The 23,493-nt window shown below is 43.3% G+C and overlaps 1 protein-coding gene and 1 long non-coding RNA gene across 3 annotated transcripts; one reads left to right on the top strand and one right to left on the bottom strand.

Moving 5' to 3' along the window:
• Positions 1–2,453: 2,453 nt before the first annotated feature.
• Positions 2,454–9,726, top strand: LOC131481686 (uncharacterized). Of its 2 annotated transcripts, none has more exons than XR_009246507.1 (3): positions 2,454–2,583; positions 7,103–7,191; positions 9,650–9,726. It is a non-coding gene; the product is annotated as an uncharacterized LOC131481686 (long non-coding RNA). The 2 variants fall into 2 exon arrangements; XR_009246508.1 differs by lacking the exon at positions 9,650–9,726 and adding an exon at positions 7,744–8,147.
• ZNF365 (zinc finger protein 365) lies at positions 3,339–22,876 on the bottom strand. The gene is made up of 5 exons (XM_004583410.2): positions 22,657–22,876; positions 20,253–21,005; positions 9,693–9,873; positions 4,488–4,525; positions 3,339–3,826 (listed from the first exon to the last, which is right to left on the bottom strand). Exons 2-5 carry the CDS (start codon positions 20,990–20,992, stop codon positions 3,565–3,567), a joined length of 1,221 nt encoding a protein of 406 aa, XP_004583467.2. The 5' UTR covers positions 20,993–21,005; positions 22,657–22,876; the 3' UTR covers positions 3,339–3,564.
• Between the last annotated feature and the right edge of the window lie 617 nt (positions 22,877–23,493).

Raw genomic sequence — 23,493 nt, 5'->3', positions numbered from 1 at the left:
GAGCCAGAAGCATCCTCTTCGTCTCCCACAAGGATGCAGGGCCCCAAGTACTTGGACCATCCTCTCCTGTTTTTCAAGTGCATTCGCAGGAAGATGGATTGGAAACAGAGCAGTCAGGACTGAAACAGCACCCACATGGGGTTACAGTGCCACAGGCAGCGACTTTACCAACTATGCCACAGTGCAAACCTCTTTCTTCCTGCTTGTGAACAAATGGAGTTCTCCAACTTTCCTGACTCCATGGTTAGGTCAATGACTGAGTCACTCTACCAATTTTACACTCTTTTTTTTTTTTTTAAATCTATGTGGATCATACTCTGCCCCCTGTAATAACTAGCAGGTACAGCACATATAAGCTGGAGTATAAACTGTGGGATCTGCTCATGGCTTTTACTGAGCATTGTTTAAAAATAGCGTAGAAAGACCCGGCGCGGTAGCCTAGCTGCTAAAGTCCTCGCCTTGCACATGCCGGGATCCCATAAGGGCACCGGTTCTAATCCCAGCCACCCCACTTCCCATCCAGCTCCCTGCTTATGGCCTGGGAAGGCAGTTGAGGACGGCCAAAAGCTTTGGGACCCTGCACCCATGTGGGAGATCCAGAAGAGGCTCAAGGCTTCTGGCTTCAGATCAGCTCAGCTCTAGCTGTTGCAGCTGCTTAGGGGAGTGAACCGCCAGATGTAAATCTTCCTTTCTGTCTCTCCTCCTCTCTGTGTATCTGGTTTTCTAATAAAAATAAAATGAATCTTTTTTTAAAAATAGTGTAGGAAAAATTACTGATAGTTGTGGAGGAAGATGGGGGGAGTGCCACATGGGCTTTTAATGAGGACGCCTCAGTGTGAACAAATGAGAAGAGACTTTCAGATACAGATGTTAGGATGAACAAAAATGATCAAGCTAAGTCTGGAGAAAAGCTTACAGGTGTGTAAAACCACGATCATATATAAAATGAACAACCTATTCATGGAGGACCATTCTGCTTATAAGCCAACATAACTGGCTCCCCTAAAACATTTCAACAGACAAAATATGCCAACGCATTAGTCAGAAATATAGCTTTATTATTATAATATTTCATAATCTAAAAACTTCTTTTTCAATTCTGGAATAGAATATTCCAACATCTGTACTACTGACCGACCCTGCAGAATACTGAAAACCAGTGTCTAGGCAACCTTAACTTTGCAGATCATCTGTAACCTAGCTTGAGAAAAAGAAAACAGTCCAAATGAAGACCTCTCCCCTACAAAACAAATCATGAGATTAGGTCTACTCTCTGGTTTAACCTTGAATGTATTTTCCCACTCTGGTAACTTCTTCAAAAAACCAACTGCTCTAACCCTAAAGTCAACTAGCATGGGGACAAAGCAAGTGCTTAAAAATAAGACATATTTGTGACACTGCACCCAGCGTGAGCCATGTGGCATGAAATATCCTCCCAAGTGAGTTAGCTCCAGTATTTCAGCACTAAAGGCATGCCTCACAGGAAGCACAATGTATCTAAGACATTTTCTTGCAAAGGGACAGAATGCAGTTGTAACCTTATACAGAAATATTTACTGTAACAAATGAGTCCCCAAACCTTCCATCCTGTGTTTACAGAAGATAAGACATGCTGGTGCTTCCTGAAGAACACTGGGTACCACTGTCCGAGAGGGCTGGCGTGTCCCCTGCATATGTCACATGAAAATAAAAAATGTGAGCTACTTTAAGTAAAACAGAAAAAAAATCCAGTTATCCCATCTTAAAGAACAAGATGTCGCCATTATGTATGTGTTACAGGACAAAGAGCATGCAGCACAACAAACCTTATTATGATTTGTTTAGTATGCAAAAGACTAAAGTGCAATCATCGTATAAGCATCAGTAATAAATAACTTTAGAGGAGGTTAATTCTCCAAATAAATATAACATTATAATTTTTACAATGTTAGCCTAAATAGTAATATTCACAGCAATATTCAGTTCCTTCTATACGTCACATGATGGGTCCACACCCATAGGCCAAAAGTAAAAAAAAATCAGCATTTTTTAACTACAATAGGTTCAAAATGTTTATATAAGTTACACTTTCAATTTATTGGCATTTTGAGTAACTGCTTATTACTATCTATTTTTAAACATACTGCTAGTTGAACGCTTATTGCATTAACAATCATAATTCCATTAATGTTAATTAGGTTACAGCTTTAAAGTAAGAGAATTCAGTTTACATGAACATATATAGTTTAAAACCACCCATCACTAATGCACATTTGCTCTGTATTTAAAAATAAATTATTAATATACTTAACATATATTTTACTTATATATATATGTGTGTGTGTGTGTGTGTGTGTGTGTGTATTTGTGGACAAATATATTCTTGTTTCCAGGGTGTCAGAATCTATAAACTTTGTATGAGACCTGATGATATTGCTAATTTAAAAAAAAAAGAATTCATTTTTGGAGAAAACGATAAAGCAGGAGAATGTAAAAATACAGAGGGTGGACACAGTGCAAATCTGAATCCTGCATGCATTGTTTATTCCAGGAATTACTTCAGGATGCAGTGCCCAGCGTACGCTCCGGGCACGTAGCTGAAAGGTAAGGACACACCCTGCTTCTGCTGCTGTGAACGGGTACAGATGCAACAGGCAATGAAGCAAGCTGCTCGGTGGGCAAGTTAGCTCGCAAAGAGAAGGCGATGCCACGGCTAACAGGGCAAGCTGCGAACATGCCCCTGTAGCAGGTCCTAGACCAGGGCTGAGTGAGACTGCAGTCGCCCCCAGCAGCCATCAGCTGCCATTCCAGCTGCTCTGACAGGGCACCAAAGACCGGTGCTGATTACGGGAGCTTATCTTCCCGACCACAGCCATACAGAGGCTGACGGCGTGGCTGTAGTAGTAGCAGCAGCGAGCAGCGGAAGGCTCAGTCAGAGATGACAGCAGAGTATACCAGCATCTGAATAAACATGCATCCAGGGACACAAAATCCTGCATCAAGCAAACAAACTAAAAAACAGTCCCTTGAAATCAGAACTGAAGTTAGACTGAGCAAGCCCCTTAAGCCACCTGAAGATTAAAATCTCCATGAACCAGACTTGAAAATTAACTGAGGAGAAGGTTAGAAAGAAATCCACCCAAATATTTTTATTTCACTGCCATAAACAGAACTTTTCCATCTGCCTCCCAATGTAGAGAGCCATGGGCACAGAAGCATTCTCCCCCGTGCCTGGTGTCATCTGTGGCTCTGAGGATTAACAACCACTGCATAGGAGGCCTGGAGCCCCTGCCAGTTTTCTTAGAAGCTGGACTTTTGTTTCACTAATACTTTTGGATCAGAAGAAGTATGTCTCATTCTTTTTTTTTTTAAGAACTCCTTCTGTAATGCACCTCTTGTTTCTAGAAGAGACTTGTGACACAATTCCGGTTCACTGGGATTCCCATCTGTTACATTCTGCAACCCTGGGTGATGCCCTTGGCTTTCCCAGTGTCTCACCATGGCATGTGTCCAATCATATCAGGAGTGGCCCTGGGTTTACATTCCCCAAAGCCGGGTGACGGTAGCCCAAAGCTCTCCACCCTTTTAGATGATGTTCACAATTGCTGTTGGCTTTTTCTTAGCCATCTTGGGCCGGATGTTGCCTTTCCGGCTGAAGCCTAGACACTCGCCTTTCTTGGGCAGTCTGCAGAGTTCCCTTGAGGACTCGGCCTGCTCATGCATGGACTTGGCAGGCTGCATGCTGGCTCTGTCATCCTTAACTTTCTTCAGGTAGCTTCTTCCCTTCGGGTGGAAATGGGGCTTGAGATCTGGGTGGTTACACACTGAATGTGAGTGCCCACGGCTGCTACAGAAAGTGAAGTGGAGTTGGGGAGGAGATAAGCAGAAAGAAAGATTTCTTAAAGCTGTGAAAGAATAGTAATTAATCATAGCACAATCATTCCCTTGTGGTCAGTGGTGATAATGTTATCACCAACACAAATGGTATATGTTGGGATTTTCTCCCCCAAATTCCCATGATCTCCAGGAAATGACTGAATGAGACTAAATCCAAGGAAAAAGATTAGTAGGCTTGTTTATCAGTCATAAGATTGAGACAAGGACATGTCAATGAAAACTGTTCTACAGAGATGGGAATTTTGGACTCCCAAAGACCATCAGGGGACTCAAATCTGTATAAAATATGCAACTAACAGTATAAATTTACAAAAGATAATGTAGCATGCATACTACACTAAGAGTCCTGTAGCTATTATGACTACAGCATACTTCAGTAAGGTCAAGTTTCATTGTAAAATACTGTGGGATTATTGCTCTAGGAGTATCACAGCTTTGTATGCACCTGAAAGTCACCTCTACATTTTACACTGTGAGGAACACATACAGGTACATTTGTCACCTAAACCTCCAAACCCACTTACACAATAGACTTACTCATGTAACATTCAACAGATACACATGTAACACAAATATTATTAAATTGTCTAAGTTTAAAAAGATATACATACAGGCATTTGGGTTTCTTATTTGAGGAGATATCTGTAAGCTGAAGGAAAACAAATAAGAAAGAAAACACATTACTTTGCTTGAATGTTGGAATTGGTGTTTCAAATCTTTCTTTTGAAGCAACTGCATTCACATGGAGGGACTGGGTAACTGCTCACAGTAAGTAGCATTGCCAGTGGCACCATGCATCACACTAGTGAAGAAGTATGTCCCAGCCTCTGCTTATTCTGGGCACCTTAGCAGCTGTGTGTTCTGAGGGTCCCAAGAACTCTGTACCAGCAGATCTCAAAAATCTCAAAAAATCAAAGGCCCCCAACCCTCTGCCACCCTGCACCAAAAGAACAAGGCTTGAAGAAACATGTTTACAAACTGGCATGATGTGCCATTAATTGTGGATTGATCAGGTTGCATCTCCAGCAAAGTGACAACAGCTCTGATTGGTTACAATATCTTAGTCAAGAGTAAATTGGCATAAAATGTTTACTACCTAAAATACACAGTTTCTGAAATAAGAGCGACTGAAGACCATCCCAGAGGCGCCAGTTGCCTCTGAAGCTGCCCAGCCTTGGTAATACTTCCCATTCCTGTAACTGATCTGCCTGCACCTGTGTGGCTGGGCTCAGGATGTCTGTGTTTTCAGGAGAAATCAAGAGCTACCATCTTGTGATCCAGATGTCACCACCCAATGTTCAGGCAAATCCGGTGCACTCCCAAGCCTTCGGTTCCTAACTTGCTCATATAACTCTGATGTAACTGGGTGAAGTGATGTCGCATCACATATGACAGAGAATGCAGGGGCGGGGAGAATGGGCTGTTTTCATGTTTGGGCTGCCGAGGAGCGGCACATGTGACCCTGCTACGCGCTACAAGAATCCAGAAAACCGAGCTCAGCATAACAGGATCATGGCTCCAGTTCTACTGTATGCGGCTTCAGGTTTAAACAGGAGCAAGCCAAAAGGAAATGTTGACCCAAAGGCTGGTAAGGGCCATGCCCTCAGGGAGGCAGGAGGGCAATCCTGGTACTTGTCTTGGGACACAGTTGAAAGTCAACAGTATTTCTGATCCTGTTCAAAATTAGTGAATTAAAAACCAACCGACAAAAAAAACAAACAAACAAACAAAAAAAAAACAAAAAAAAAACCCCGACAACCAAACACAAGAGGCATTAGGCATTATTGTGCCATGAGGCTCCTGAAGTTAAGCAGTAATCAGAAGTGAGGCAGGTGGCTTGGGCCAAGGCCAGATTGATGGCTTCTGGGGATCCCCAGGGACATCAGCACTGTCCCCACCGCATCCTTCCCGTGGCCACCAGCATTAAGGGTTTCTCACCTGGGCTGCATGCACATTAATGGATGTGGAACCATAAAAAATGGTTATTCTTCCTTTAAATCTTTTCCCTGTCATTCTTATTCTTACTGGAGTATAACAAAATGCAGTCATTTTACTGTATGTATGAGGGCATTTCAAAGACTTTATGGGAAGATGAAGATAGCATTTAAGCTGAAGCAAAAATACTCAAAATTTATGCTTAGCTGTTTTATAATACGCACTTATTCTGAACTTTTAGAAGACCCCTCATATTCATGTAATTTTTGGCCGGATGATTGTTTTTATATGTATACATTATATCCTTTAAAGTTTTATGCTGAATTGAGAGAAAAGCAGAAACACACACATACTCAGACAGAGAGAAATAGAAATATATACATACAAGCTTTCTTCTTTGGGGAAAAAGCAACAGTGTTATCAAATCTTCTACAAGAGTTCCCCAACTTCAACAACATCAATATTTTAAGAACTGAAAGGTTGGGCCCAGCACAATGGTTTAATTGGCTAATCCTCCTCCTTAGAGTGTCAGGATCTCATGTGAGTGCTGGTTCATGTCCTTGCTGCTCCACTTCCCATCCAGCTTCCTCCTTTTAGCCTGAGAAGCCAGAGGGGGGTGGCCCAAAGCCTTGGGGCCCTGCACCCAAATGGGAGCCTGGAAGAAGTGCCTAGCTTCAGATCTAGCTGGACCTCAAGAAATGTGAACAATTGACGATGTCTTATAAGAAGGAAAACACATGAATAAGCATGGATACAGAAGGATCTGAGCTGTATGTAGGGCTATCCAAGTTCCATAATGGTGCACATTTTTCTATCAAACGCTGGGGTGATGGCAACAATTTGTTAAGTACAGTGAACCCTCAAAATAGCCCTAGGAAGTAGGCATTATCGTTCCCAGCTCACTGATAAGGCAGCAAAAGAAATAACTAGTTCAAAGTCTCAATGCACCAGGTCAAGACTGGGCTTCAAACTCAAGGTGTCCGACTCCAAGCCTCCTCTCTGTACTGCTCCTCAAAGCATGTGTTATATGTACAAATGTAAGAGCAAAGGAGCATGCACACAATACATTCAGTGGAATCAACAGCTAGATGAAAATTTCTCCCAAGCCCTCTAAGTCCACAGGGTAGAGGCCAAGCCTGCTGTCACAGTCATTACAGAATGTTCCATCCTCTCCTCCTTGCACACACAGAGGCTGCCATGAACCCAGGCAGATGGAAAAGGTTTTCTGACTTAGTCCATCTACCTACCTCCATTGTCTCTCACCCAATGATTCTGTCTTCTTCTTGTCTAGGGACAAGAGGATGCTAAGCCAGCAATGAAGACTCTTTGATCAAGGTCCCATATATGAAAAACATACGTAACCGTGCACGGAACAACAAAGTAAGTACTTCTAAACCACAAACACGGTGGTTGAAGCAGCTGTGGCCTTGAGGAATTGGACCCTGGGGTCTTCTCCCACCTACCCTTTGTATAAATGGCAACAGTACACACTCACTGCTTAGGCCAAAGCCTTGCTTCCTCCTTGATTGCTTTTTTTCTCTTCATTCACTAAATCTCATCCTTCAACAAGGTCCGCTGATCTTGTCACTCCCTAGAGCACACCCTGGACCATTCCTTCCTTCCTTCTTTTTAACCCCCGCCACATCCCTCACCACCTTTCCCAAGAGCCTCTCATTTTTACATGCCTGAGGTTATTCCCCACACAGCAGTCTGAATGAGTTTTTGCTGAAATGTAGACAAACCTTCCAACAGCTACAAACCTTCCAACAGCTTCTCTGTGCGCTGGGAAATGGATCCAAACATCTTATGTAAGCAGAAAGGCCCCATGCCTGGATCCTTCCTGGCTCTCTCCATTATCTGCCAGGCAGCGCTGCCAACTTACTCTCTCCCAAGGCATCTGCACTGCCTAATTCTGAAACATTCCTTTCCTAGCTTTCCACAGAGTGACTTCTTCCTGGTTCAGGTCACAGTACAAACATCACCTCTTAACACTTTTCCTGAATGAGCTGTATCTAAAGTGGCTCCCCCAACCCTGGACACCTTAAGCTTATCATCTTTTGGACTTTCTGTCTTTAGGTAGTTATCACGATGTGAAATGGCCCTCATTCAGTCACTTGTGTAATGTGTCCTCCTCCTCACTGAGAGCAAGAACCTTGTCCATCTTGCTCACAGTAGCTTCCTCAGCACCCAGTAAATGCTGTGATCCCAATAAACATGTGCTAAGTGAATTACTGCTTGCTCTCATTTAGCAACCTGCAGGAAATAAACGCAATGCTTAAAATAAGATTATCCAAGCTGTTTCATGACCTTCCTTTCGAGCATCTCCCTGAGTGATTTTGGCAGATGAGATATGAGGTCACTTTGTGTCTATTTCAACAGTACTTTCCAGAGCAGAAAGATAAAACACCTGAGTAAGCATACTGTATTTTTAGAAATCAGCTAGGTGAAAAAGAACACAAATGCTCAAGGGGATTCCAAAAAGACACAAATGCCAAGACAGTACTTCCAAAAGGCAGGAAGGGGAGGTGATTTTTCCACGGCATTGAAGGATAGAGTCATCTTAAAAAGACATTACATATCAACCTGAGAATTTCATGCTCTCTGGAGAAGGTGGCATAAAAGAGGGCAGAGGGCAGAAAGGTTGAAGGAAGGAACTGAAGTGGATTAGAGGGCAGAAAGGTTGAAGGAAGGAACTGAAGTGGATTTGAGAACAGAGAGTAAGAAACTCCTACTTTGCGCAGCAGGGCCTAGTGGAGACAGTAGGAGCAGGGCTGGAGATGGCGGCCTGCCAGTTCCTGAGAAGGGAGAGCAGATGTGTATCCAGGGAAGGCAGTTGGGTAGAACATTCCGCTCATGCTGGGGATACAGGGCAAGGAACTGTGAGCCGAGGTTCCAGAAGCTTGTGTTTCTGGCTGTCCTATGCCTTCAGCACACCGGGGCAAATAGGTTACTAGAGGAGTCAATAGTTTCCCTTTTAAAAAGCACCAGTTATTGTGTGTGTGTGTGTGTGTGTGTGTGTACTCACAGGAGGTACCCAGGGAGGCCAGACTTAGCTCTCTGACTATATTAAAGACATGGTGCCTCATCTTAAAGAAAACATACCAAGTAACAGGGCCTATGGTGAGAAGAGGGTCTATGGCATTGGCAAACTTTCTCATGGCATCACATGTTATAATCCAAAAGTGACTGTATGGGAACACAAGGGGAAACCACATCTGGAAAGCATACACCTGCTAATCTGTCCTTGAGTTGGCACTGTTCTCCCTCAACAGTCATTATAGCCCAGTCATGCCCTAACCACACATAGCTCTCGTTTCTGAATTCCTTTCTGCAACCTTAACCTTAACGACATTTTATTTCACTTTAATTAGTCTATTCTTCTTTAGGTACAGCAAGTCTGTTGAAGGTAGAGGACATCACGTTTAGGAAACAGAAAGTATAAATACAAATGTTTATTACTCTCCCACCCTATTTGTATGCATGTGCATATATTGCGTGTATGATAGTACATCAAAAAGTTTGTGGCAGATATAATAAAATCATGAGTTTACTTTGGTGCAAAAATTGTTTTAATCCATGCTGACTGTGAATCTTCAATATTTCCTGGAAGATACCAATTATGAAAAACATGCATGGATTTTCAACAATTCTTGCACCAAAATGAACATAATTTGATTCCATATTCTGTGAATGTTCTTATCTGTATCATGTGTCTTAATGCATACATGTGTACCAACATATGCACTTATGTAATTTTACATAAATACATTGAATGAAAGAGCTAAGATACAACTCAACTTTAGATTATCTGATTCAGGTGCTCCACCCACTCTCCCAGAGCACGAGGAATTCACGCTGGTGGCTGGACCAGCAGGACTCACCAGGTGCTCACTGATGTCACGGCCAAAGCCGGAGGCCTGCTGGCTTTGATAGTACTGTAACTGCTTCTCGGCCAGTTCTACTCGCTGCAACAGATTCTCGATGAAGTCCTGGAGGCGAGCCTTGCCTTGCACCTCCTTCTCAGCTGCTGCTTCCAGGAAATGGTTGAATGTGACAACTTCTCTGCAAGGCAGAAATGTCAGAACACAAGACAAATCCATGAGACATCCATTTATTCAACACGTTCTTATTGGGTGTCGGCCGTGTGTCATCATTCTGGGCAGTACAGCCAAGTCAACCACGTGAGAAATAAAATGATACCTTGGTTATTTATATGAGGAGGTTATATTTTAGCAGAGAGAGATAGTCGCTATAAAAATGTAGGTCAGGGGGTGGTAAGTGCTAAGGAAATTGAAAGTGGGTACCAGGGCACAGAGTGAACAAGGGGGCAAAAGGGGTGATATCTTAGGAAACGAAGTCACGCACAACTTCTGAACAAGAGAAGCCCTGAAGAATAAGCAGATACTTCAGAGAAAAAGCTAAACAAACCAGGGACATTCAGATGAGTCTGAGACAAAGCAACAAGTCCTGCATGGGGAAGGCAGCCAAGGGAGGCCTTCTGATGTCACTATGAATATTCCTGTTCAGATTACATATGAAATGAGAAACCACTGGAGGTTCTTGAGAGGTCTAGCTGCTAGGGCTTTAAAAAAAAATCCTGACAGGGAAAGTATGGAGGCAAGAGGCCACATTCATATCAAAGTATTGCAAAGAATGAAATAAGAATAAAATACACTGCCCATAGTATATTTTTGAGCTAAGAAAAAACAGCTTAGACACCACCTAGGATCCACTGGGAAAGCTATTCAAGCACTCAACACAGGAGAAGCAACTGGTAGGTATGTAACTGAGCAAATTATTTCAAATAATACTCCTTCAACTCTCATCTACCTAGTTCTATATAGATTCATAATTCTACAAAAATCTAATTATCACCTTATCCCTTCTATTCTTAGTAGAAGTATGAAAGTGATATCTTTCTGATTTATAAAATACACAGGCACTTTATTAAAAAATCTGCAAACAACAGATTAACATTATAAACGATGAAATAGCACCTGAAACTGCATTATTTTGAGACTGCTTCCATGAACATTTTGGCAGCCATGCTCATGAACATCTCTTTTGGAAGACACTGCCCTAGCTCCCCTCAATCTCCACTTACCACACACAGCTTTTCTCCTTACCCTTTAACTAACCTCCACTGCAACTCTCCCTTTCCAGGCCGAGCGCCAGATGACCAGCTCTACCAAACGAGGCACACTGTCCCGGTGCCCCTCACCTTCGTGCTCTCACTGAATGAGAACTCAGGAATATTCTTTCAGGCAATCCCATGAATAATCTGTCATCCCCACTGGGGCAGACAAATCCCATAGTTATGCTGCAGCATTTCCCTGACGTGTCTTCAAAATCTCTCTCATGGAAGAAGGGCACTTCATTGTTTTGGCCATGCTCAACTCACTCAAAGACTCTGTTATAAAGACTTCAACCACTTTCTCTATGGCCTCTTTCAACTTACATTAGTGAATCCTCATTTTCATACCTAACCTCAGTCATTCTAGACAGGCACTTACATTTATTGTCTTCTCTGTCCCATCCCAACTTCCACAGGATCTGTATTTTCTACCAAACTTCCTACAGTCTCAAGAGTAGAAATCCAAGGAAATCTGGATCCAGAAGTTAGGGTTTTATGTAAGATCTTTGCAAAAGAGATGGCAGTGGCCTCCAGCTGCTTTCTTCTGTACTATCAGTCAGCATATAAAGTCAGCGCCACTTTGGCAACTAGTCATAATTTTCATTTCACAAATATTTACTTCACACTTGGCCAGACTGAAACTTTTCTGTCACCTTGTATAGTCACACAGCTCTGAAAAACTTTATAATCATACACAGATTACCTCTAGCAATGATTCACTGAAAAAATGTTCCTGATACCAGACACCTCCCCTTTTCCTGTTTTAAGAATGAAACATAAACCTTAATATCTTAATAGTTCCACTATCCTTCAGTAGCCAAAAAAGATTCCCATTAGACAAATGAGAGTATTCTTTGCAGAAGAACTTTTTTGTGTCATTCAGTTTCAAGTTTGTTTCCAGATGTTTCTTTCTGTTTGAGCACTCAACAGAAGACTCCCACTTTCCAAGGCCCTGGTCATTCAGGCTGTGGACAGAAGCTCTTTCCAAGCTCTCCTGTTAGTCACTTGGGCTAGGTTGGTGAGCCACAGAACTTACACAGTAGCAAAAGAACTGAGAGTCTGCCCAGGTGCCAAGCCCAGGCTTTCCTGGTCCCTAGGTTTGGCTTAGATTCTATAAGGGAAGTAGGAACACACAAAACAGTTTCCTGCTTCGGCGCTAAGGCTCCAATTCACAGGGAGTCATGTCCTTACCCAGGTTACCAGGGTGAATCAGGCAACAGTCTCCAAATTATACTTACAGGGAACACAACCAAGAAGAAAACAAAAGAAGCTGGTCATTTGTTTTCAACTCATTCTCATTTATAATAGTTACCATATTCATTCTATTACAGAAATATTTCACATTTATTGTGGGAAATAGAAAAATGACCTGTTGTGGGACCCTCCTGAGCAAGGGCTGAATCCAGTTTTTTTTTTTTTTTTTGTACTTTGCTCTAAGCCCATTCATTACTAAAAATAATGTCTGAAAATGCATACTATTATAAATACTTTTGCTAAGTAATGTTTGCAAAGGTCAGGAAAACACTAAAAATTATCCATTGCCCAACCACTAAAAACTAAGTTTTCAGCATCCTGGCATATCTTTTCCATTCTTTTTACTTTGTGAATATTCATTTCTATCTGCTTTTCGGGATGCATAGTTTAGCATATGAGAAGACAGCAATATTTAATAATTTAGTCTCCCAGGATAACATCTCAAAAGCAGAAGAACAAATTGGAATGCAACATGGCTTATCACTATGTTTGTAATTTTAAATTACATAATGTTTTGCTACTGGTGCCATACAAAACTTTTTAAAAAATAATATTAACATTCCTTGTTGTAGAAAGTTTTGCTAACCTTCCTCATCTACTTCTCTTGGTCCCTAAAGTTGAGAAGTTATATCCTTTGTATTTTTTCAATCAATTTGGCACTCAGGGTAATGCAATTTCAGTTTGTAGATATATAACACCAACTAGAAAAGAAGGAAAAGACAGTTAAAATAACTTTAATGGTTTAGGGGAGTTTTGTTTTAAAAGAGAACTTAAAACACACAAGGCAGAGGCTTGAGAAATTCACCACACTGAGGCAGCCTAAGGTATCCTGATCAGAAGGAAACAGGATGAGAGCCAGGGGAATCACAGGTGGGCACATTTCAGATCCTTCCTTCACATTTGTTCAGTCTGGGGGAATAAGACCCAGAATCACCTCTTATTTTCCCAAAAAATCTTGGAAACTTTATGAATGGAAAACATGGAGGTTTAACCACATTGAGCTTGTTTCCCTTTAGTTATTATACTCTGATAGTAAAATGTCCATTCAAAGTGCAAGTCAGGCTAATGGACTTCAATGAGTGAGAGAACAGAATGGTCAACCATATAGTTTCAGATGCCACACTGCGATTAATCTGTAATAAATTATTGTTACGTTTTGGCATAATATCAATGCAAACATATTTACCATTATCTGCAAAACTTTTCAAATATCCCTCTATTTTCTTACTACATATCTGTGTGAGATTGGCTTCATCTTCTTCAGCCAAACTAATAAATCTACAACAGACTGAATGAGCACTCCTCAAGTCTAGGTTCCCTTCTATGAATATGTGCAAAACTCTTAAGGAAACACCATTCTTTTCACCAAGTGTTTTTGGGAAAAATAAATTTTTAATTAAAACATACTGATTACATTAATGTGCAGTGGGTCTAGAAGTGAGAGAGGCAGACATTTGAAAAAAAAGCAAACACTGACACAAGTTTGTTACAGAGTTGAGCTGAATGTGACTTAAGAAGATAAATATTTTGATGCCATCAGACTGAACAGTCAGACTTATCGGGTTTTCTGTAAGGGTCTTAATCCTGTCTTGTCAGAAAATGGAAAAAGACAAAGTCAAAGTTGAGAGAAATTCAGTCAGGGATGGGTAAAGACCAGCTTCCGGGAAATTAAAACTACTTGATTCCAGGTTTGACTACCATTTGTTTAAAGAAAAACAAGGCTAGATATGATTAAATCCAAAGTTTTAAGTGTTAGTAGAAACATTTCTTAGTTTAAAAATATTGAACTTTAAAGCAAGAAAAAGACCCTAAGAACTTTGCATAATTATGCAGAATAACTGGCAGACCTAGAAATTTCAATTATCCCAATTCGCAGGCATTCAGAAACCAGTACAGTGGGCAGGAACTTAGTGTAGCAGTTAAGGTGCTGACTAAGATGCCTGCATGCTGTGTTGGCATATATGGGCCTGAGTTCCAGCTCCAGCTTCTGACTCCAGCTTCCTGGCTAATGCTGGGCTCCTACTAACACTCAGTCTACCTGGACTCACTTCCCAGATTTGGTTTCAGTGTGGCCCAGCTCCACCCACTGTCTATAGCTGGGTGGTGAACCAGTGAGTGGAAACTCTCTATGGCTGAAAGGCAATTAAAAAAAAAAAAAAGAAAGAAAGAAAGAGAGGAGAGACAGAGGATGAAGGATTGGGGGAGGAGTGGAGCAGTACTGGAAACCAACTGAAAAAGTTCTTTATGTATGATCAAAAATTTGGTTTGGAAAAATATTAATTCAGTCATGCATTCATTCTACAGTATATCCATGAGGTCTGAAACAAAGTAATATTTCATGTTTTACATATTAAAACCCTCTTAATTGCTTCTTCTAAAGTGGGTTAAAGACGGGTGAATTCATAAAAGTCAAAGATACACTATTATGGGACCACACACCCCAAAAGCATGGGTAGAGACGAATGGAAACATGGGTTAATACGCTGGGGTGTACATTATATTCGTTCATTCTAAACAGGCCATGGAAACAAAGTACAACCAACTGTTCCTATCACACTGACCTTCTACTCTCCACAAACATACCCTGCATCTCCTTGGAGTCCCTTCATCCTTGCACTAGGCCAGACTCATATATTTGGACATACTGTTGCCTCTGAGTTGCTGCCCCTGCCCTTCCCAAAACCTTCCCTTCATATTCTCTGGCTAAGAACCACCCAGGTATAGACGAGATGATGCTGTTTTCTCCTGAAGAACCTAAAATTTCATCACAAGGCACATCACAAAGAACTAATGTGCCACTTACCCCATGAAATAAGTGGGCATAGGGCCAGGGACTCAAAAACAGGGGTTTAACAAATTTCTGCTCAACATATGCAGGCTGCCACTATATTCCTGATTGAAGAATCATTAACCAGTAGAAATATCCTAAGATTTCCTTTTTCCAGATAAGTACTGTTGCATAAAGCCAATAAATAACTTATCAGTATCTCCTCCGGGGTGGCAGTGAGATCTAAAACTGACACAGCTCCTTATTCTTAAACAACTTTAGCACGGGCTTGTCTTCCCAAAGGCAAACCTCCACCAAGTTATTTAAGTTTCATTGTGCATTACTGATTCATGAACTTCTTCAGAGGTATATGACATGATAAAAATACCTCCAACTAAAAATAGTCTAGTTATTGATCACAGAGCCCGTGAAACAGATGGTAATGTCAGCTATGAGGCCAATTGTGAAGCAGGCTTTGACTGTCTCCAAGTACCAGGAGCTGGCTGCAAACCAGAGCCCAAAGCCAGCTCCTTGCTCCTCACAGGCCCACATCTGCACCAGCTGCAGATCTGGTCCATCTCTATTCTTGTTGGCTGTCTTTGTTTTTCAACTTCTTTGAATACACCAGTACACTTCTCCATAAGAATTTTTAAAATACCTTAAATGAGAAAATTACAGTATTCTAACAGCTCTAAGTGGATCCATACTATAATTTTAGACCCTTGAGCCCAGAAAGAAGGGCAAGGGGTAGCTGGAATGGTGCAGAGAAACTTGAGACCAATAGAAAAAGAAATTGTGGAATATCTGGTTGATTCTGTCTGTGTTTCTAAGTCTATAGGGTGCACAGCCTAAAAGGAGAAGACCCCATCTGTTGAGGTGAATCAGTCATGTGAAGCCAACAAACCCCTGAACTCTGTACTTAATATGTTGTTCCTTGGCCTTCTCACTGTTGTCTGTTCACTGACTGCCTTTGCTAATGTGGGAAAGGCTTAATTCATAGGCAAGAGGGCTAACTTACGCAAAGCAAATGACTATGTCAAACGTGCATTGGAAAGGTCAACATTTCACAGCACGTTTGGATGGAAACCTAAGTGGGAGTTATCCGACTCAGCTGCCCCCGTATGTCTTTAATGGCATGCCCTAATGTCCATTTTCAGTTCTCCACCAAGAGCCACATGAAGGCAGGAGCTGCGTTCCCTTAGCTTGCTCCTGTGTGATGAGAACCTAGAGCAGTACCACTGATCAGGGACTCCATGAAGACTGGTCTCCTGCCTAGCCCCAATCTGAGCATGAGACACATGATGAAGGGAGAGGGGAGTTTCAGCTCTGTTAGCTCCCTAGGGAGCAGGATGGAAGTTAGAGATGGAATCACACATTGGATTCTCATTGTCATCCAAGGCCTCACAGTAACTGGGCTTGGACACAGAGCCAAAAATCCCCAATGGAAGTTAGAAACCTTGGGCTAAAATGCTCTGGAAGCTTCACATCATCGCCATGCTTAGGACACTGCCATTTTCCAGCTTCCTGAACACCTTTGATGCCAGTTGGCATTTCTTCCATCACATCAGAAAAATAAATGATGTCACCTTGGCAGCCCTCTCAAAATAGCAAGCCCATTCCAAAGTGGGCCACATTTGCTATTACATAAGTCTTTTAGGCTTTGGGCAAACATCACATTTTCAGAAGTCTGGCTGGGACACAGAGAATAAATGGAAAAAGCAGTCAAACAGCAAATTGGGTTCCAGCCTCACTTTGCAACTAAAGCCACTACTCTGGGCCCTGTTTTCTGTGTCTATAAAATGTGTTACCCTGAAACAGACAGATGATATCTTCCAGTTCTCAAGTTAAAAACCACTCAGTCCACTCAGGGGCTATCTCCTCCAGTATGCCCTGCAACTGCTCCTCCAGCGTCACTTCCCTCCATGTGGGACAATCGGTTCTCTAATGTTTTATCAACCTGAAACTGTGGCTTGTATTTAAGCACCTGTTAAAAATACATGGGCATGCTCATGAGTATGCATTTCTTCCCATGTATAGCATACATTCCTCTTAGAGAAAAATGCCAAACAAGAACTGTATGTTCCTCACACAACACCAAGCACCACATTGGGCACATTAAATATGCTCACTCAAGACTTTGCAACCTTTTATATAGCAAGAGTATATGGGGTTATTGCTGTTGTAATCAAATTCTCCAAACCCCAGAAGATAAGCAACCAAGTCCAACTTTCTCGTTAAGGGATTACTTTACTGCAAGGTTTTCAGATTGATTTACCTGATTATAGGCAGTGCTACCTACCCACAGCTCCGAATGCTCTTCAATAAGTAAACACCTATCTCAACAGGATTTGAAAAGTTGTACAGACTTTATAAGACAGTGAGCAGCTTCTTTTTGGGATTTGTACTCCCAAAACACACAGATACCTTTCTACAGAGTTCTAATGGGACTTCCAGTACAAAAATATTGCCAGTTCAAACAATGTTCTCTGCTACAGTCTGTATATGTAGTTATATTTATTTTTCTATGGACCAAGTTGATTCAGTCTATAGAGGCCTCAGGGCAGAAGTAGCCCTGCAGACTTCCCTTTCAGTTTTAAATAAAGGATTTTTAAAGTCGAGAGAAAGCTTTGTAAATTTTAAAAATAAAGCACATTTGCATGAATGTCAGCAACTAGATATTTCCTGTTTTTTATTTTTTTTTCAGCCAAGTCTACCATCTACGTGTCAAAGCATTCTCAGCATTCAAGTCAATTTCAAGTGGGGTGGGAATGACTCACTTCCATCACAAATGCACCTCAGAAGTTCATGCAGAATCTTCTCTTGGGGGACCACGGCTCCCAGCACGAACCTTGGCCAAACAGGGCCTTCCCAAGGCCACCTCTTTGGTAGAGGGTACAGTGCTCTAAGGGAGAGGAGAAGAGGGGAAAAACCAGCCCAGCCAGGCTGACCTGTCAAATCAATCATAAGTGATATGGTAGATGGACAGCTATATCCCCATTCAGATGGGGGTGGGGAAACAGGCTGGACCCTGTGGACACTGCTGACCCTGTCCACAGCTGCTCTCTCAATCCAGCAGCCCCAGGATCTCTCTTGGAAACAAGCCTCTTTCAGTTCCATTCTATGCACACAGAGAGTGTTTATTTGGGGCTGAATACAGAATCTGATGGGGCAGTCCCAAATGAAGGCTTAAAAATAAACACTTTATGTTTTAAAATTTAAAGCAGTTTCATTTTATTTTTATTAAAAGTTGTAGTTTTTTAATTACTGCTAATTTTTTTTAGTCCAAAAATGATTTACTAAAAATCAACTTACAATGTGCCCTCGGGTATATTAAAAATATGTAAACAAGATGTATGAGGGTATTAACTGAAGCACTACTGTTGATACTAAGAAAATGAAACAAAATTATGTATTCAATAGCAAACTGACATCAATAGCAAACTGGCTAAATCAGTCATTATATGTCCCTACCAGACCATGGAATACGATGCAATAGTTAGAAAGAATGGTCAAATCCAGTATTAGGTGCACAAAAGATGGCTAAGACATACAATGTTACAACAAAAACAACCCCACGCCAAGTCATAATTGCATTTGGAAGAACACAGTAACTCTGCGTGTATAAATAATTCATAAGTGTGCACAAACAGGGAAGACCTGGATGCAGAGGGTAAGGCAGACTATGTTGTTAAATATTTTTAAAGTAAGTATGTATTTGCTTTCTATATGGTGCTTAGATGACAGTCTTGGGCTAACTGCAACATATTATCATTATTGACTCACACATGATTCACTTTTGTTCCGTGAATCAGTTATTTTAAACAATGAAGCACCTTTGATCCCACTACCCAAAATGCCCAAATGTTGATGTTGAGGATAACCTATATCTAACCACGGGATCCTCTCCTTCACCTGTCTGTCTTCAACACTTCAATTCCACATTCATTATCAATCTTCAAAGAAATAAATACAACTAATCAAATAAATAAATGCAACACACTAACTCCATTGACTTCTAAACTTGCTGCTCTTGAAGCAAACAGAAAGATAATAACTTTAATTTTAGCCTTTCCTCTGCACAAAGCGCAGTCTTCTGCTACTCCAGCAGTACAGGTCACCTTGGTGACCTGAATTGCCCAAGATACTAACTGTCCACCAGGGACATCAGAAGCCACAGGAGAGCCTTCTTTCATTAGAGATGATTTATCTGTGAGAAAAGTAAATCAATGGCTGATTTAAATCCACCTGAAATACATAATTTTAGGCCTCATCTGAGTACAGCAGGCTTCCTTCCAGCTAGAATGAAGGCATTTCTGACAGCAAGTGATTTCCCAGGGAGTTTGATAAGGAAAAGATGACATTAAAGCCTTTTCTATAAGAGGTCAGGAATGATGTGGAACCATGCTGTGCAGGATGTTTTAGCCCATGAGGTTTCATTCTATCAATTTTCGGGTCATTTGAGTCCATGAATTCTGAGCCACCATTTAGAAGGAAATCTGACCATCTGCGTTTGCACAATACACTAAATTGTTATGAACTGGGTTAAATTCAAAATGCTTCTCCAAGTAAGATGACTTTGCGAGTGATAGCTTCTATTATCATACTTAGTTGTGAGAACCAGTGTCAACCCTTTGCACATGGGCAGGACTTACCGCTTGCAACACCCATCATTTCATGTGAAAAATGATCAAACCTACATCACAGAAATACAACGCTATCTGAATGTCTTGTCTCCAGATTTCTTAACGTCTGCTTCTTCTGAACACACATTGTAATTAAGTGGGTGCTCAGTGATCAACATTTAATTAGCAGAAATGGGCAATTCAAAATAGCAAATAAGTCAAAACAATTTGTAGATGGAGCTAAGCTTGTTTTTACATTTGAATAAGACAGCATGGACTGTGACAGCATCTCTTGTTCCTGACGTTACATCATGGAGACAAGGATGGTTCTCCCAGCATGCCCTTGGTGCCCTCCTTAGACAGATGGCACTACTCCTCTCTAAAAACGCTGCCTGCAATTTCCAGCGCCTAAGGAGTCAAGGAGCTACATATTTTTACTCTAATATTGCTGAGTTATAGACCACACATAAAGAGGTTAAAAACATTAATGCCCTTTTCCTGTTGGTACAGTTTGGAAACGCAGCCAAGTTACCTGTAAATACGGAAAACCAAACCTTGCTTAACTTTCACTTGTGACTGTGACTGTATGTGTTGGGGACTGGTGGGGAAGGGTCGCAGAGTCTGCAGCAATGGGGTTGGCGTCCTGTGTTTCAGCACCACTTACTCCTCTTTCTTTAGAAGCTCCTCCTCAGATTCCGTTAGGCGTTGCCTCAGCGCAGCGATCATTTCCACGGCCACATCCACCTGTCTGTTCAGGGCCCGCTCTCGTCTTTGAACTTCCTGCTTCTTCTGAGTCAGCTGCACGAAAGCTGCCCGAACTTCCAGCAGTTCAGCAGTTTTCTGGGCCACCTCTTTGGTGAGTTTATCGATTCTCTTCTCGATGGTCCTGTCCACGGCCTCGACCATCCGATTGAATTTTTCTCTGACGTGTGCCTCAAAAGAAGCTTTGGTGTCGGAAGTGGGGAGCCCGGGACTCGACCGCAGCCCATCCACTGAGTCAGTGCGTAGGTCCACCGCGGTGTAGGTCTGCACGTAGGACACAGGCCTCTCAGCCGCCACCTCAAACGGCTTCCGGTCCTTGGAGTGTTCGTGCGAAATGCTGTACAAGTTAACATAGCCTGGTCTCTGCTTTGCCCCCGGGCCGCTGCTCTGCAGTTTCCCGGGTTTCAGGAGTTCTGCAGTGACTAGGTCTGTGTCTTTGAGAGGTGGGAAGAAGCTGCATTTTGTCAGGAGGGTTCTCTCTTCGTAACTGTGACTGAATTCCAGATGGGCCCTCAGCGACGACAAGCTTCTAAATCTGGTGTGGTCTCCACACCTCGGGCAGCGGAATGGCAGGCAAACAGCAACATTCTCAAAGGACTCCTGCCAAGGATATCTGCTTTCCTCCAAAGCCTTCTGTTGCATTACTCTGAAAGTCCTGGGGAAGGGGGGAAAAGAAGTTCACCCATCTGTGGGGGAGGGGAAATGCTACCAAGATGACTCCTCTCACATCCGTGAGGGCAGCGGCTTCTGGATTTCAAGTTATTTTTGCTGACACTATTTCCTGTTGATCTAAGGTTGAGAACTATAAGCTCTGTTAGCCAAACCCAGCTACAGGCAGATATTTCTGAACTCTTGGTGGCTTATGCACTACCCTCACCAAAAGTGATTAGACAGTCTGCAAAATTGAAAGTGTCTATTAGTTAGCCTTTACAGACCAAGTTTGTAACCAAGTAGAGGATAAAAACAGGTGGCTAACAGCTCCTCCTTACCGATGAGAAAACAGGAGTGAGGAGGTAAAGAAACCAAGCGCCAGTGACAAGTGGGTTTCCAGAATCCAGAAGTGGGATTCCAGCTTCCTGCCCTCCTAGGTTTCACACACAGCAAATGCAAAAGTGCACCCTATTTCACAGACAGAATCTGGATTAAGCATGAGGAAAAATTCACATGAACTGTCAAAGTCAGTCCCAAAGAGGACAAAATCAGTGATCTTTAACTAAAGGAAAGGTGTTACCAGAGCTGGCACACAATCAGCTGCCCAAGCTTCAGCCTGCAATCTTGCTTTTAATGTCTCCCTTCGAATGACTGCTGTGATGATGTTCAGCTGTCCCACCATTTCACTAAGGCTCCCTGCACTCCAGCTCTACTGAGTGTTGGGGACCCAACATACCAAGTTATCATTGGACATGAAGAGCGCCCTGACCAGTATGCCAAGGTGACTGTGTGTCTGTCTGCTTGGATGGCCGTTGCCTAGGATACTGTGCAAACATGACAAGCTCTACAGCTGGCCAGTGTCGAACCAGGTGGGTACCCACGGAACTCTTTTAATAAGAAGTTATTGGATCTTTGCAGCAATTTTTCTTTTAAATCTTCACCCTGGCAACCCAATTTTGCAAGTATTGCACATTTATTTCCGTTAGGAATGGCCTCTGCGTAAATGAAACAAGCAAGGGGTCCCAAAATAAAGGCGTCCACCCGGAGTTCTGGGGTGAAAAGTGTCCTCATTAGGTTCCCAACCTCTTCAACAACCAAGGTGCTAACCATCCTTAGACACAGAGGCAGGCAAAGCTCCCAGGCTCCACTGGCCCTCAGAGGGGAACCTCTTCCTGTGCTACCCATGGGTGTGTTTAACCGTGGGTTTTCTGGAGATGAGAAGCAAATCCTGGCTCTCAGCCTGCCCTAAGTTACTGGCAAGAGATAAACGAAGGAATTCCGAAATCTAGCGGGCATTAGGAAAGGGTGGGGGAATCCCTGGGCATGGGAATGGGTCATCACTAACTCTGGGGCACGCAGGCTTTTGGGAGCCCAGCTGAAACTCCAGTCCCGGTGGTGGTGGTGAGGGGATGGGTGGTATTACCGGGAAAGCCCTCGCTCTGGCAGAGCAGGGATGCCAGGCGGTTGGGGTCTCTGCTCTCTGGTACCAGAGCAGACGCGTGCGCCGCCAGGTTCCCGCAGGTGGGGCCAAGAAGCCTGCTCTTTCAACTCCTTACCAGGCCGCGGAGACACGACCCCTCCCCAACCTGGCCGCCCGGCGTGCCGCCTCCCCAAGGCCCGGCCGTGGTCGCTGAAGCCCGGCGGCCACCGCTTACCCGACTTGTTGCTGCAGCCACCGCCGCCGCTGCCGCCCCCGGTGCTGATGCTGCGGGAGCAAAGCGGTTTTCAGCAGAGCCGTAAATCAGGCTGAGCCGGGCCCGCTCGCACCCTCCCCGCCGCCGCACCCCTGCGCCGGGACCGGCGGCGTCCAGGGCGGAGTGCGGCGTGGGCAGCCGGCGGGGGGCGGTGCTCGAGGCCGCCCCCGGGGCACTGCGCGTCCGAACTCGGGAGCTGTTGCGGCGCTGCGCCGACGGTGACAGCCGCGGTCGGCCCCGGCGGCAGGCAGGGGAGCGGGATCGGGCTCAGGATTCCGCTGACATCACAGGGGAAGACGCTGGGAGCGCTCCCTGGGGAGGGATGGGGAGACTCGTGCCAGCCTCGCAGGCGCTGCGCGCTCCGGTAGCTTCTTGCACACCAACAGTTATTGGGGTCCTCGGTGGGGGTGGTGGTAGGTGTGGGAGGACGGAGCATCCATACGATCTCTCAGCTAGAAGGTTCTGGCATTTCTGGTAGGAACTCCTCCTTATCCTAGGTAAGGGGGCGAGAATTGCCCCCCAAATAACTACCTGGAGAGTGGGCTCCAGCTGTCCAGGCCAGCTGTCCTGGAGAGAAGTCAATCAGCAGCGCTAAGTCTGTTAACGTTAAAACACGGACTCCACCTGCACCTGGTTTCTGGCAGGACACCTTTTTCATCAGAGAAGGCTGTTCTGAGAAACTTTTACTTCTGACTGACCATGAAGCCTCAGCGACTCAGGCTTTTGCTTGTAGGTTTTCCATCTGCTTTGGGACACCCTTAGTCTACCTCCTATCTCCTAGACAAGCAACCAGGAGAA

This window comes from Ochotona princeps, chromosome 13 (genome assembly GCF_030435755.1).
Source record: "Ochotona princeps isolate mOchPri1 chromosome 13, mOchPri1.hap1, whole genome shotgun sequence".
In the NCBI taxonomy this organism is placed as follows: domain Eukaryota; kingdom Metazoa; phylum Chordata; class Mammalia; order Lagomorpha; family Ochotonidae; genus Ochotona; species Ochotona princeps.
This window is presented reverse-complemented; position numbering and strand designations above follow the sequence as displayed.

Excerpts from the sequence above, each read along its gene's own strand:
- ZNF365 (XM_004583410.2), bottom strand. The coding sequence starts at position 20,992 with ATGCAACAGAAGGCTTTGGAGGAAAGCAGATATCCTTGGCAGGAGTCC. Across the intron at positions 4,526-9,692 it reads GTGACATCAGTGAGCACCTG|CTTACAGATATCTCCTCAAA; the intron begins GTGAGTCCTGCT and ends GTTTTCCTTCAG. Across the intron at positions 3,827-4,487 it reads AATAAGAAACCCAAATGCCT|CAGCCGTGGGCACTCACATT; the intron begins GTATGTATATCT and ends CACTTTCTGTAG.